At 45.9% G+C, this 12,562-nt stretch overlaps 1 protein-coding gene and 1 non-coding gene across 2 annotated transcripts in view; both read left to right on the top strand.

The window, feature by feature from the left end:
* EGFLAM (EGF like, fibronectin type III and laminin G domains) overlaps positions 1-12,562 on the top strand; it is a 135,590-nt gene that overhangs the window by 61,282 nt on the left and 61,746 nt on the right. Inside the window, exons 8-9 of the mRNA XM_029061258.1 lie at positions 8,740-8,852; positions 10,595-10,916. Coding sequence (XP_028917091.1) covers positions 8,740-8,852; positions 10,595-10,916 — 435 coding nt within the window. The remainder of the gene's footprint in view (positions 1-8,739; positions 8,853-10,594; positions 10,917-12,562) is intronic.
* LOC114810975 lies at positions 3,661-3,797 on the top strand. Its single transcript, XR_003758663.1, has one exon. It is a non-coding gene; the product is annotated as a small nucleolar RNA SNORA7 (small nucleolar RNA).

Raw genomic sequence — 12,562 nt, 5'->3', positions numbered from 1 at the left:
CACTTAACTTCTCTGTGCCTCAGTTACCTCACCTGTAAAATGGGGATTAAGACTGTGAGCCCCACGTGGGGCGACCTGATTATCTTGTACCTACCCCAGAGCTTAGAACAGTGCTTGGCACATAGTAAGCGCTTAACCATCGTTATTATTATTATGGAGGAAGAAATTTGTTGGAGAATGCCTACGAACAAGAGGGTTTTCAGAAGATTTTAAAGCTGGGTAGGGAGACCTACTTAGTATGTTCCCAAGGACTCACTACAGTGCTCTGCACACAGTAGACTGTAAACTCACTAAAGGCAGGGATTATGTCTACTAACTACTGTACTCTTCCCAGAGTTTAGTACAGTCCTTTAGACTTATCTTACAGTCATCTAGACTGCAAACTCTTTGTGCACAGGGAATGTGTCCACCAACCCTGTTTAATGGTACTTTCCTAAGTCTTTAGTACAGTGCTTTGCACAGAGTAAGCACTCAATGAATGACCATTGATTGATTGACTTCTGTAGGCAGAAGATGTTCCAATCCAGATAAGGGTGTGATCAAGGGGTCAGAGATGGTGGACCCTTAGCACTTGAGTATTTTCGAAATTAGGTACAAAGATGTCAGTCAGTCAGTATTTATTGAATGTTTTCTCTAGGCAGAACTCTGTAATGTGAGAGTTGGTAGGCACAACCCCTGCCCACAAGTAGATGATGATAATAATGTTGGTATTTGTTAAGCGCTTACTATGTGCAGAGCACTATTCTAAGCGCTGGGGTAGATACAGAGTAATCAGGTTGTCCCACGTGAGGCTCACAGTCTTCATCCCCATTTTACAGATGAGGTAACTGAGGCACAGAGAAGTGAAGTGACTCACCCACAGTCACACAGCTGCCAAGTGGCAGAGCCGGGATTTGAACCCATGACCTCTGACTCCCCAGCCTGGGCTCTTTCCACTGAGAAGGGGACATTTTAAAGAATATTTTAATTAGAATATTTGTACATCAATGAATCAAGGGTATTGAGCACTTACTGAGTTCAGAGCACTGTTCTAAGTACTTAGGAGAGTACAGTACAAGAGAGTCAGTAGGCATAAGCCCTGCCCACAAGTAGATTGTAGCCTAAAAAGGGAGATTTGAAAGAATATTTTAATTTGCATATTTGTACATCAATGAATCAATGGTATTCACTGAGAACTTACTGTGTGCAAATCACTGTTCTAAGTGCTTGGAAGATCACCTCTGAGACAACGAAGGGTAATTTAGGCTGTGAGCTTGTTGTGGGCAGAAATACGTTGTTCTATAGTACTGTGCTAAGCACTAAGTACAGTGCTTTGCCCACAGTAAGCGCTCAATAAATATGATTGAATGAGTTACAATATAGTAGCATTTGTAGACACAATCCCTGTTCTCAAGGAGTTTACTCAGTTGTGCCATTCTGATAGATTTATACCGCTTCCTGCTGTATGCTTGCTCTTCTATCTATTTACTGCGTGAGACAGAGTAAGAAGGTTTGTCTGGGAGGAGCAGAAAGGGTTTGCTGAGGTGTGGCAAGGAAAGTAAGCTTCTTGAAGGCAGGGATCGTGTCTAGCAAATATATTGCATTATCTCAAGCTCTTAGAAGTCCTTTCATTCATTCAGTCATATTTACCGAGCGCTTACCGTGTGCAGAGCACTGTACTAAGATCTTAGGAGAGTACAAGTTTGGGATTGCTCCTCGTGGGCAGGGATTGCTCTACCAACTCTGCTATATTGTAAGATAATGGGGATTCAATACCTGTTATCCATCCTACTTAGACTGTGAGCCCCACGTGGAACCTGCTTATTTTATACCTACCCCAGGGCTCAGTAGAGTTCCTGGCAGGGAAAGTGTCTGTTCACTGATATAATGTACTCTCCCAAGTGCTCAGTACAGCGCTCTGCACTCAGTAAGTGCTAAATGAATACGATTGAATGAATGAATGAATGCTCGATCAACAAGATTGACTGATTGCTTATAACGAAATAAAGGATGCTTTCCTTGACAGTTACCACAGTTATTGTTAGTTCTTTCCCAAGCATTTAGTACAGAGTTCCGCACACGGTAAATACTCAGTAAATATCAGCGTTGATTGATTAGTACAGTGCTCTGCACAAAGTAGAAGCAGCATGACCTAATGGAGAAAGCGTGAGAATCAGAGGACCTGGATTCTAATCCCAGCTCTGTCACATGTCTGCTGTGTGACTTTGGGTAAGTCACTTAACTTCTCTGGGCCTCAGTTACCTCATCCATAAAAAGGGGATTGACACTATGACCCGGCCATGGGTCTTGGACTTTATCCAACCTGACTGGGTTACATCTACCCTACCATTAATACAGTGCCTGACACATTGTAATTGCTTAACAAACGCCACTGAAAATAAAAGCGCTCAATAAATACCTTCGATGGATTGGTTAAAGAGAGTTCACGTTCAGGAAGGGAAGAGTTCAAGAAGAGCCTTCTCGTCTATTGGCAGGAGCTTCTGTTTGATGCAGCGGGAAATGGGCAGCCGCTGGGAGGTTTTTGAAGAGGAGAGATGTGTTCGGAATGATATTTCCGGTGGTGGAGCATGGTACAAACTGAAGAGGGGAGAGATTGGACGTAGGGAGTCGAGCTGGGAGATGATGAGAGCTTGGATCAGGGTACTGACTGAAAGGGTGGAAATATTGTGGAGGAGTCACTGACAAGACAAATTGGCTAGACTCCAGGAATCTGAATCCTAACTGATTCTAATACGTCACTGCTCATCTTCGTGCAGGTAGAAAGCATCTCTTTCCCTGTCCTTAATCAGTCTTTGATGTAGCCCACTGGGTGTGTTATTTTAATGTTATCAATGTATAGGATTCAAAGAGGCTAGGAGGAAAGCATCCTTTATTTCGTTATAAGCAATCGGTCGATCTTGTTGATCGAGCATTCATTCATTCATTCAATAGTATTTATTGAGCGCTTACTATGTGCAGAGCACTGTACTAAGCGCTTGGAATGTACAACTTGGCAACAGATAGAGACAATCTCTGCCCATTGACGGGCTTACCGTCTAATCATGATAATGTTGGTATTTGTTATGTGCAGAGCACTGTGTCAAGTACTTAGGAGGGTGCAATATAGCCGAGTTGGTAGACACATTCCCTGCCCACAAGGAGCATACAGTCTAGAGGACTTTACAGTCTGAGTACTACTTAATGAATGGTATTTATTGAGCACTCACTGCCTACAAAGTGATTATGAGAGTACAATACAGTATAAGCACACTGTGTGAAAGTGCCAATTTTTAAAAATAGTTTTCAACTGATTCTTAAATTCAGCATGTCCATCCTGATGGTTCATTTGCTAATGTAGCTGCTTGTAATCTGCTTAGCACTAATTTACACTTAAGGGTATTTGATCCCGAGGTAGTGTTTCAAAATGCTGCGTGTGGCCTGCTTTCTGAGTAATTTACAAATGAGTGTGCTTTATTTTATATTGGCATGATCTACAAATCACACACTGATTCTGGAAATAGGGGAAGAAAATAGGTTTATGGAGAGAAAGGCTTAACTGCTCTTATACTTTGAAGCATGAGAATTATATTACAGTATTATGTACATATATATGTAAAGCGTATCTATATCTGCAGATACATATAATTATCGTTATTAATAATACCATTATGGTATTTAAGTCACCTCTCAGGGTCGCACCTGGAGAGTTTCCAGTACTCTACCAGTCTCGACTATGGGAGGGAGAGTCAAGCAGAGGCATATCCATTCCATTTCTAGCTTTGGCAGTGGATAGCGGGTGGAAGGCCGCTGCTACAAATCAAAACTCCCCCAAGCTGGGAATCAGCAACATGGGAGAGAGTCGAGGGCGGAGACTCAGGTTTACTGCGCAGAAGGAGGCAGTGGTAAACTGCTTCTGGGTTTTTACCAGGAAAACTCTTTGGATTCACTACCAGAACGATTGTAGATGAAGGTGAGGCATTCTGGGAGAGATGTGTCCATGGTCACTATGGGTCAGATACAACTCAACGAAATGAGACAACAATTTGTTAAGCATTTACTCTGGGCCAGGTAGTGTACTAAGCACTGGGGTGGATACAGACAGCGTGGCTCAGTGGAAAGAGCACGGGCTTTGGAGCCAGAGGTCATGGGTCCGAATCCCGGCTCTGCCACTTGCCAGCTGTGTGACTGTGGGCAAGTCACTTAACTTCTCTGGGCCTCAGTTACCTCATCTGTAAAATGGGGACTGTGAGCCCCACTGGGACAACCTGATTCCCCTGTGTCTACCCCAGCGCTTAGAACGGTGCTGGGCACATGGTAAGCGCTTAACAAATACCAACATTATTCAATGGGGTTGGACACAGTCCCTGTCCCATGTGGGGCTCACAGTCACAATCCCCATTTTACACATGAGGTGACTGAGGCCCAGAGAAATGAAGTGACTTGTCACAAAGCAGGCAAGTGGTGGACCCGAGATTAGAACCCATCGCCTTTTGGCTCCCAGGCCCGTACTCTATCGACTAAAGTGTAGGCATATACTTAGATGTGTACTCTGCTGTTGTTTCTCCAGTATCCAGCCGGTCATCCAATAAGTAATCATGGTGTACCTACTGTGTACATGGCAGCATGCTAGCCTAGTGTTTTATTACTTTTCAATCAACTAATCAATCGGTGCAGATTGATTAGTATTTACTCTCTGCCGAGCATTGTTCTAAGAGCTTGGGAGAGTACAGTATAAAAAATGGAGGAACTAGACCAATAAGCTTTGAAAATATATACGGAGTTTCCTTCTGAAATTTCTGCATTACTGATTTTTTTTCTCTAAAGTCTGACCTGGGAGACTTTAAAGCAGGAGAGTGGGTGAAAAAGGCAGGAAGTGCCTGCATGATGGACAATCTCAGCAGAGAACCTAAAGAAACAGTGTGGTCTAGTGGAAAAAGCCCAGGCCTGGGAGTAAGAAGGACCTGGGTTCTAATCCCAGCTCCGCCATTTGTTAGGGTGCCTGGCACATAAAAAGGGCTTAACAAAAACCGTTTAAAAAAAAAAATGATGCCGCTCCCTGACCTTTTCTGATTGGTTTTCAAGGTCACGTCATTCCCCTCCTCAAAAATCTTCAGTGGTTGCTTCTCAACCAAAGTGTCAATCAAAAACTCTTCGCTGTTGGCTTCAAAGGTCTCCATCACCTGGCCCCCTCCAACCTCACCTCCCTTCTCTCCTTTTACATGCCAGCTCCTCTGGTGCTAACCTTCTCACTGTGCCTCCATCTCGCCTTTCTTGCCGCCGACCCCTGGCCCAAGTCCTACCTCTAGCCTGGAGCACCTTCCCTCCTCAAACCCGCCAAACAATCACTCTTCCCCGCTTCAGAGCCCAACTGAAGATTCCCCTCCTTCGAGAGGCCTTCCCAGACTAACCCCCCTTTTCCTCAGCTCACAATCCCTTCCGCATCAACTCAACTCGCTCCCTTTACTCTTCTCCCCGCCGGTCCACAGCACTTATGTATATATTGATGCTTGTTTACTTGTTTTGCTGTCTGCCCCCGGCCGCACCCACCCCCACCCCAGACTGTAAGCCCGTTGTGGACGGGGATTGTCTCTCTTTATTGCTGTATTGTAACTTTCCAAGTGCTTAGTACAGGGCTCTGCACACAGTAAGTACTCAATAAATATGAATGAATGAATTTTCCCTGTGCTATTCCCCAGCAGTGTTTGGCACAAAGCGCTTAACAAATGAAATAACTGAGACTGATTGTTGGTCATGATAATAATGATGATGGCTTGGAACCCAGCTGGAGAGAGTATAGGTCAATGACCATGTGGACAAGGACTAGGAAGCTGCTGTCTCTCCCCTGCCCACCCACAATCACAGAGGGTAGAGGCCTTGAGCGAAGCACGAAGGTTTTTGAAGGCCAGGGGCGGCCCACCTGCCCAGAAATCCATATGCGTGTGGGCTGCCTGAATTTTTTCACTGATAACCGTGCTGAACCCATTAGCTGTTAACTATTCAGAAGCAGCATAGACTATTGGAAAGAGTGCAGGCTTGGGAGTCAGGGGAACTCTGCCGTTTGCCTTCTGGGTGACCTTTGGGCTGAGAAGCAGCACGGCCTAGTGGATAGAGCACGGGCCCGGGAGTCAGAAGGACCTGGGTTCTAATCCCGGCTCCGCCAGATGTCTGCTGGGTAATCTTGGGCAAGTCACTTCACTTCTCTGTGTCTCAGTTACCTCATTTGTAAAATGGGGATTAAGATTGTGAGCCCCAGGTGGGATATGGACGGTGTCCTACCTGATCAACCTGTATCTACCCCAGCGCTTAATAGAGTACCTGGCATATAGTAAACGCTTAACAAATACCACAATTTTCTGTGGCCTAGTGGTTCGAGCATGGATGGGGGAATCAGAAGGAACTGGGTCCTAATCCTGACTCCGTCATTTGTCTGCTGGGTGACCTTGGGAAAATCGCTTCACTTTTCTGTGCCCATTTTGATCAACTTATATCTACCCCAGGAGATACGAGCTAATCATGTTGGACAAAATCCCTGTCCCCTATAGGTGTCTCGTGGTCTTCATCTCCATTTTAAAGATGAGGGAACTGAGGCCCAGAGAAGTTATGTGACTTGCCCAAGGTCACACAGCAGACAAGCTCGTGGGCAGTAATGTGTCTGATTATTGCTATATTGTACTCTCCCAAGTGCTTAGTCCAGTGCTTTGCCCACAGTAAACACTCAATAAATGTGATTGAATGAATGAATGAAAGTGGCGGAGCTGTAATTAGAACCCAGGTCCTTGTGACTCCCAGGCCCAGACTCTGTCGACTAGAGCTTCTGCTTCAGCTTCAGTTATCTCATTCTGTTCTCACTACGTCCCCGGGGGTGGGGAGGGAGAGATAGGTATTTTGATCCCTACAAATGGGGAGAACGAGGCTCCTAGAGGGTAAGTGGCTTGCCCCAGATCATCCCGCAGTGCTGATCACAGAGCTGGGCCTTGAACACAGATTTCCTGAAGCCCAGATGGTGCTCTTTTCCCCTGGCCATGCCACCTCCCTTATGTTGGGCTGTGGATTCTTCATTCTTTCCCCTGAGGGCAGATTTATGCGGACTAAAACCAGACAGCCCAGAAGTTGTTGGAAAAACAACCGCCCCAAAACAAACCCCTTTCTCTTAGTTCAAATATTTGGCATTTTGGGATACTCTGGCTGAGATTTGACACACAGCTCATAGGATGCAGTGGGCGTGGAGAGGACAGAGCAGCGGGTCGGATATTCAGGGCCGGTAAACATTTAATGGGTTTTGCAACTGGCGGAAGCCAGAGTTTTAAGAAGTTCTGCCAAGAAGTGAAAACATGACCCCTTCTACTTCTGCCTGTTCCCTCTCCTTCTATTCCTGCCCGGTCCATCTCCTTCCACCCCTTGCAAATCTCTGCTCTATCTCTTGGTCTGGCCTTCCCTTCCTCATGGGGGCGGAGAACGGAAATCAGATCCCACCAGGAGATGGTGTGGGTCAGCCATTTCCCTACCCACCTCACTGGCCACTAGCCCTCTGAGTCTTGTTCCCCTGCTGTCTCTGCGGCGGGTTTGCCGTCTTCGCCAATGCCTCTCACTGCTACTGACGCCTGACAGACCGCTTACTGTAATCGGCTGTTTTAATCCTTGGAATCTGGAGGGTATTTTTACTTCACCCAAAGATCTTTCTTGGTCCTCAGGTCACCCCTAAGGAGGGGCAGGCATCATTTAGCCCCATTTTACAGACCAAAAAAAGGCAGGTTGCATAATCTGCCTCAGATCCCAAAGGAGAATCGGTGAGGCTTGGTAGAAAGAGCCTGGGCCTGGGAGGCAGAGGACCAATTTTGGCTCCACTACATGTCTGTTTTGTGACCTTGGGCAAGTCACTTAACCATGTCTCAGTTCCCTCCTCTGCAAAATGGGGATGCAGTACTTGTTCTCCCTCTTCCCTAGACTGTGAGCCTTGTGGGTGACCTGATGACTAAGTCCCATTTTTCCTCATCTCTCACTCCCTTCTGTGTCACTGACTAGCTCCCTTTGCTCTCCCCCCATCCCTGCCCCACAGCACTTATGTAACTATAATTTTATTTTATTTATATTGATGCCTGTTCGCTTGTATTGATGTCTGTCTCCCCCCTCTAGACTGTGAGCTTCTTGTTTGACAGGGATTGTCTCTCTCTATTGCTGTATTGTACTTTCTCGTGCTCTTAGTCCAGTGCTCTGCGCGCAGTAAGCACTCAGTAAATACGACTGATGATCTTGTACCTACCCCGGCACTTAGAATAATGCTTGGCACATAGTAAGTACCTAACAAATACAATTATTGTGATTATGATTATTATTGTCATTTTTATTAGTAGTATTAGGTCAAGGGCGGGCCCAGGGCTCCCGAATACCAGACCTATGCTATTTCCACGGGATCACACTCCCTCATACACCACACAGGAGCCAGGGAAAACAGGAGTTCTGCGTGCCATAGGCACTCAATAAATACTGCTGATTGATCGAGTTAAGCAAAGTCAGCCCTGAAAGAGATCCAGTCAAACAATGACCTCTGGATAAGACAAGAATAAGGTGTTTGATCCAGGAGCTCCATAAATACTATTGACTGCCCGATCAACTGAATTAATCAATGAATAAAATTCCTGGCATGACACGCAGCACCTCTCCATTCCCACCAGCTCAACTGAATTTTGTGTGATGAGCATGGAGCGAGGGGGAGAATGAAAGAGGCTTTTTGGTAACTACCTGCTGACTTGGCTCTTTCAGGCTCCGAGGAGTCCGGGAGCGGCAGCTACGGACCCCGATATGTCACAGATCCGGAGGCTGATGACGACGGATTTGATATCGATGACTCCGACTTTGACATTTACATCGAGGAGGTAATAAAGATCTTTGCCTTGGCAGCCCAGGATTTGTGTGTGCTTGCCAAACAGGGAACTCGGTCACGAGACCTTGATTTTCAATTTGATCCTGAAATTCAGTATAATTTAATGCACATATTTGGCGTCCAGTAATCACAGCTCAGTATGAATTGCCAATGATGTTGATGATGGTTGAACATTCCCTCCCCAGTGACCTCACAAGCTAAACATCGGCTCCTCTCTGAGGCCAATATTCATATTTGACCAGAAGTGGATCATTGGTATTTGCAAGTTGAAGAGTGTGAGAAGCAGCATGGTCCACTGGATAGAGAATGGTCCTGGGAATCAGAAGGTCCTGGGTTCTAATCCTAGGTCCTCCGCTTGTCAGCTTGTCACCTTAGGCAAGTCATTTCACTTCTTTGGGCCTCAGTTACCTCATCTGTAAAATAGGGATTAGTGCTGTGAGCCCCGTGTGGGACATGGACTGTGTCCAACCTAGTTAGCTTGTAAGTCACTCCGTGCTTAGACCAGTTCTTGACACATAGTAAGCACTTAACGAATGCCATCATCATTATTATTAGTAGTATCTGTTGCGGAATTGATTTAGTACAGTGCTCTGCACACAGTAAGCGCTCGATAAATACGATTGAATGAATGAATGAGACAAACTGGAAATCAAAGTGTGGTAATCACCAGGATCAAATGTCCAAGTGTTTTATTATAATGTGCATTGATTATGCTGAATTAATTTAGGCCTAGACCGACCAGATATGCCATCTTCCCTCATATCATGCTGTGTGAGCTCATTATGCCTTTTCGATGCTTCCAACGTGAGCCTGCCTCCTTGCCTGCCTTCCAAGTCAAACCCTAGAGATATAACTCAAGTCATACCAGGTTAAAATAGCTTAACACATGGGCAGAAGCAGTCTGCACGCCAGGGACCAGAGGAAGGGACCTGGTAGATTCTTAAGGACGGCGGAGTCTCATGTCCTGTAGCCTTGAAATTGCTACAGAGATAGAAGGAGGAGGGAGAGAACAATCTGGAAGATTATTAGGGGATAGAAATGGAGCTAAAGTAGGACACCAACAGCATCATGTTAAAAACATCAGCAGAGCTAACGACTCTTGCTACAATTTATCTAATTCCCTACTAACAGAAATTACAGGGAATCAGGGAAAAATTTTCAAGTAGGCTGTTCTGTTCTGTTTTCTGAGGTACAGTGTGAACTGAATGTTTTGTCCAGCTGTTGACCTTGGTACAGGATAGGTGAATCTGGGGGCCTGGATTCTGTTCCTGGCTCTGCAAAAGGAATAATGATAATTGTGGAATTTATCTATCGCAGTTTTATTGTTCAGAGTGCTGCTAAAGTAACAATTTTATATGGTTTTAAATGGCACTGTAATAAGTGCTAGGGTCAATATAACTTAGGTTGGACAGAATCCATGCCCCACATGAGACTCACACTCTTAATCCCTATTTACGGATGAGATAACTGAGGGACAGAGAGACTAAGTGACTTGCCCAAGGTCACACAGCAGACAAGTGGCAGAGCGAGGATTAGAACGCAGGACCTTCCGACTTCCAGACCTACGCTCTATCTACTAGGCCACAGTGCTCTCTCTGCTACAGCTCTGAGCTCTGTATTATCACTATAGGTTTTTGGTGGTGTGTTTGACTCTGCAGCCTAAGGCATTTCCTTAGGATTTAACTGTACATCCTAACTCGGCCATTCTTGAGATTTCCTTTCCCTCTGCTTTAGGTCAAACCACTTCCTGCCATCAAAGGAAGCAACAGGAAACTTGTGTTGGACACCCAGGACCCTTCTGGATCTTACTCCAGGATCCATTCGAGGCTTTTTACCAACACGACCACACCTCCGGCCACCACCACCAGCGGCCAGAGCCCGCCCACCGTGACCGCGAAGATAAAGCGGGGTCACCCGGCCGTGCTGGTGAGGCGGTCCGACCTGTCCTGCGACGAAGCGGTCTGCCCGGCGGAAAGCTTCTGCGCCAACGATTTTGAGCACGGCGGCTCCCGATGCCACTGCCATCTTGGCAAAGGCGGCGCGAGCTGCTCTGAAGGTAGGCATGCTCCCCTGGGACCTTGCAGCTTGGTTCAGGGAGGAGGGCATAGTGGATAGAGCATGAGCCTGGGAATCAGAGGGTCGTGGGTTCTAATCCCAGGTCTGCCACTTGTCTGCTGAGTGAACGTGGGCAAGTCAGTTGATTTCTCTGGGCCTCGGTTACCTCATCTGTGAAATGGATATTGAGACTGTGAACTCCACAGGGGGTAGGAACTGTGTCCTTGTATTGTATCCACCCCAGTGCTTAGTATAGTGCCTAGCACATAGTAAATACTTAACAAATACCACAATTATTATTATTATTATTATTATTACTAAGGTGAGTCCATGTCATTATCTTCCCCTTGCCCTAACTGTAGCATCATTGAGAAGCAGCATGGCTTAGTGGCAAGGGCACGGGCTTGGGAGCCAGAGGTCATGGGTTCTAATCCCGGCTCTGTCACTTGTCTGCCGTGTGACTTTGGGCAAGCCACTTCGCTTCTCGGTGCCTCAGTTACCTCATCTGTAAAATGGGGATGAAGACTGTGAACCCCACATGGGACAACCTGATTACCTGGTATCTACCCCAGCACTCAGAACAGTGCTTGGCATATGGTAAGGGCTTAACAAATCCCATAATTATCATTATTATTCCCAGCAGCTAATAGAAGAGGGAAGAATGAATTCAAAATGGTCAGTGACCAGGTGGATTGTGTGGTGGTGAGCCCCTGGAATGTGTTTTTTTCCCTCATCAAGGTTTCCTGGGAGAGAAAAACACTCTGGTCACTGGATGATATTGCCCAGCGCTTAAGAATAATAGTAGTAATGATGGCATTTGTTAAGCACTTACTATGTGCCAAGCACTGTTCTAAGCACTGGGGGGATACAAGGTTATCAGGTTGTCCCAAATGGGGATCATAGTCTTATGCCCGTTTTCCAGATGAGGTAACTGAGGCCCAGAAAAGTTAAGTGACTTCCCCAAAGTCACACAGCTGACAAGTGGTGGAGCCGAGATTAGAAGATGATTTGTACTCCAAGACCAAGGAGGATTAATTCCCCACTAATACTATGGCCTTCCCAATAGCAGGTACAAGACAATGTTCAGTGGTGAATCAGCCTGATTTTCAGTCTACAGAGTCTGGCTACAGAACAGTCACGTCATTCACTTGTAAGACATAAATGCAAAGAGCCCCTTCAGTATCTGTAATTGTTAAACCTGAGTGAATTGTCCTGCCAAAGGATTTCTTTGCCTTTGAATTTTACTAAGCTTTGCCAAAAAGATAGGGAGAGTCGAATTATGGCATCTGTTTCATTGCTTTGCATTGTGAAACTAAAGAATTAGGAGTCAGACAGCACCGTCAGCGTCATGCCAGTCTAGAAAAGAGTTATGCACTTTTTGGATGCCTATCTTTAGTGTTGACCACAGTGGTTAGGAAGAAGCAGAACACATTTCTCTGAACTACAGGTTGGCAATCTATGGCTCTTGAGTCCATGTTTCCCCACTTCTCAAGAACCTCCAGTGGTTGCCCATCCACCTCAGCATCAAAGTGAAAATCCTTACCATTGACTTTAAAGCACTCAATCACCTTGCCCCCTCCTACCTTACCTGTCTGGTTTCCTACTACAATTCAGCCTGCACGCTTCACTCCTCTAATGCCAACTTAC

The sequence above is a fragment of the Ornithorhynchus anatinus genome, chromosome 3, assembly GCF_004115215.2.
Source record: "Ornithorhynchus anatinus isolate Pmale09 chromosome 3, mOrnAna1.pri.v4, whole genome shotgun sequence".
In the NCBI taxonomy this organism is placed as follows: Eukaryota; Metazoa; Chordata; class Mammalia; order Monotremata; family Ornithorhynchidae; genus Ornithorhynchus; species Ornithorhynchus anatinus.
The sequence above is the reverse complement of the archived record's forward strand: the minus strand, read 5'-3'. Positions and strand labels throughout refer to the sequence as shown.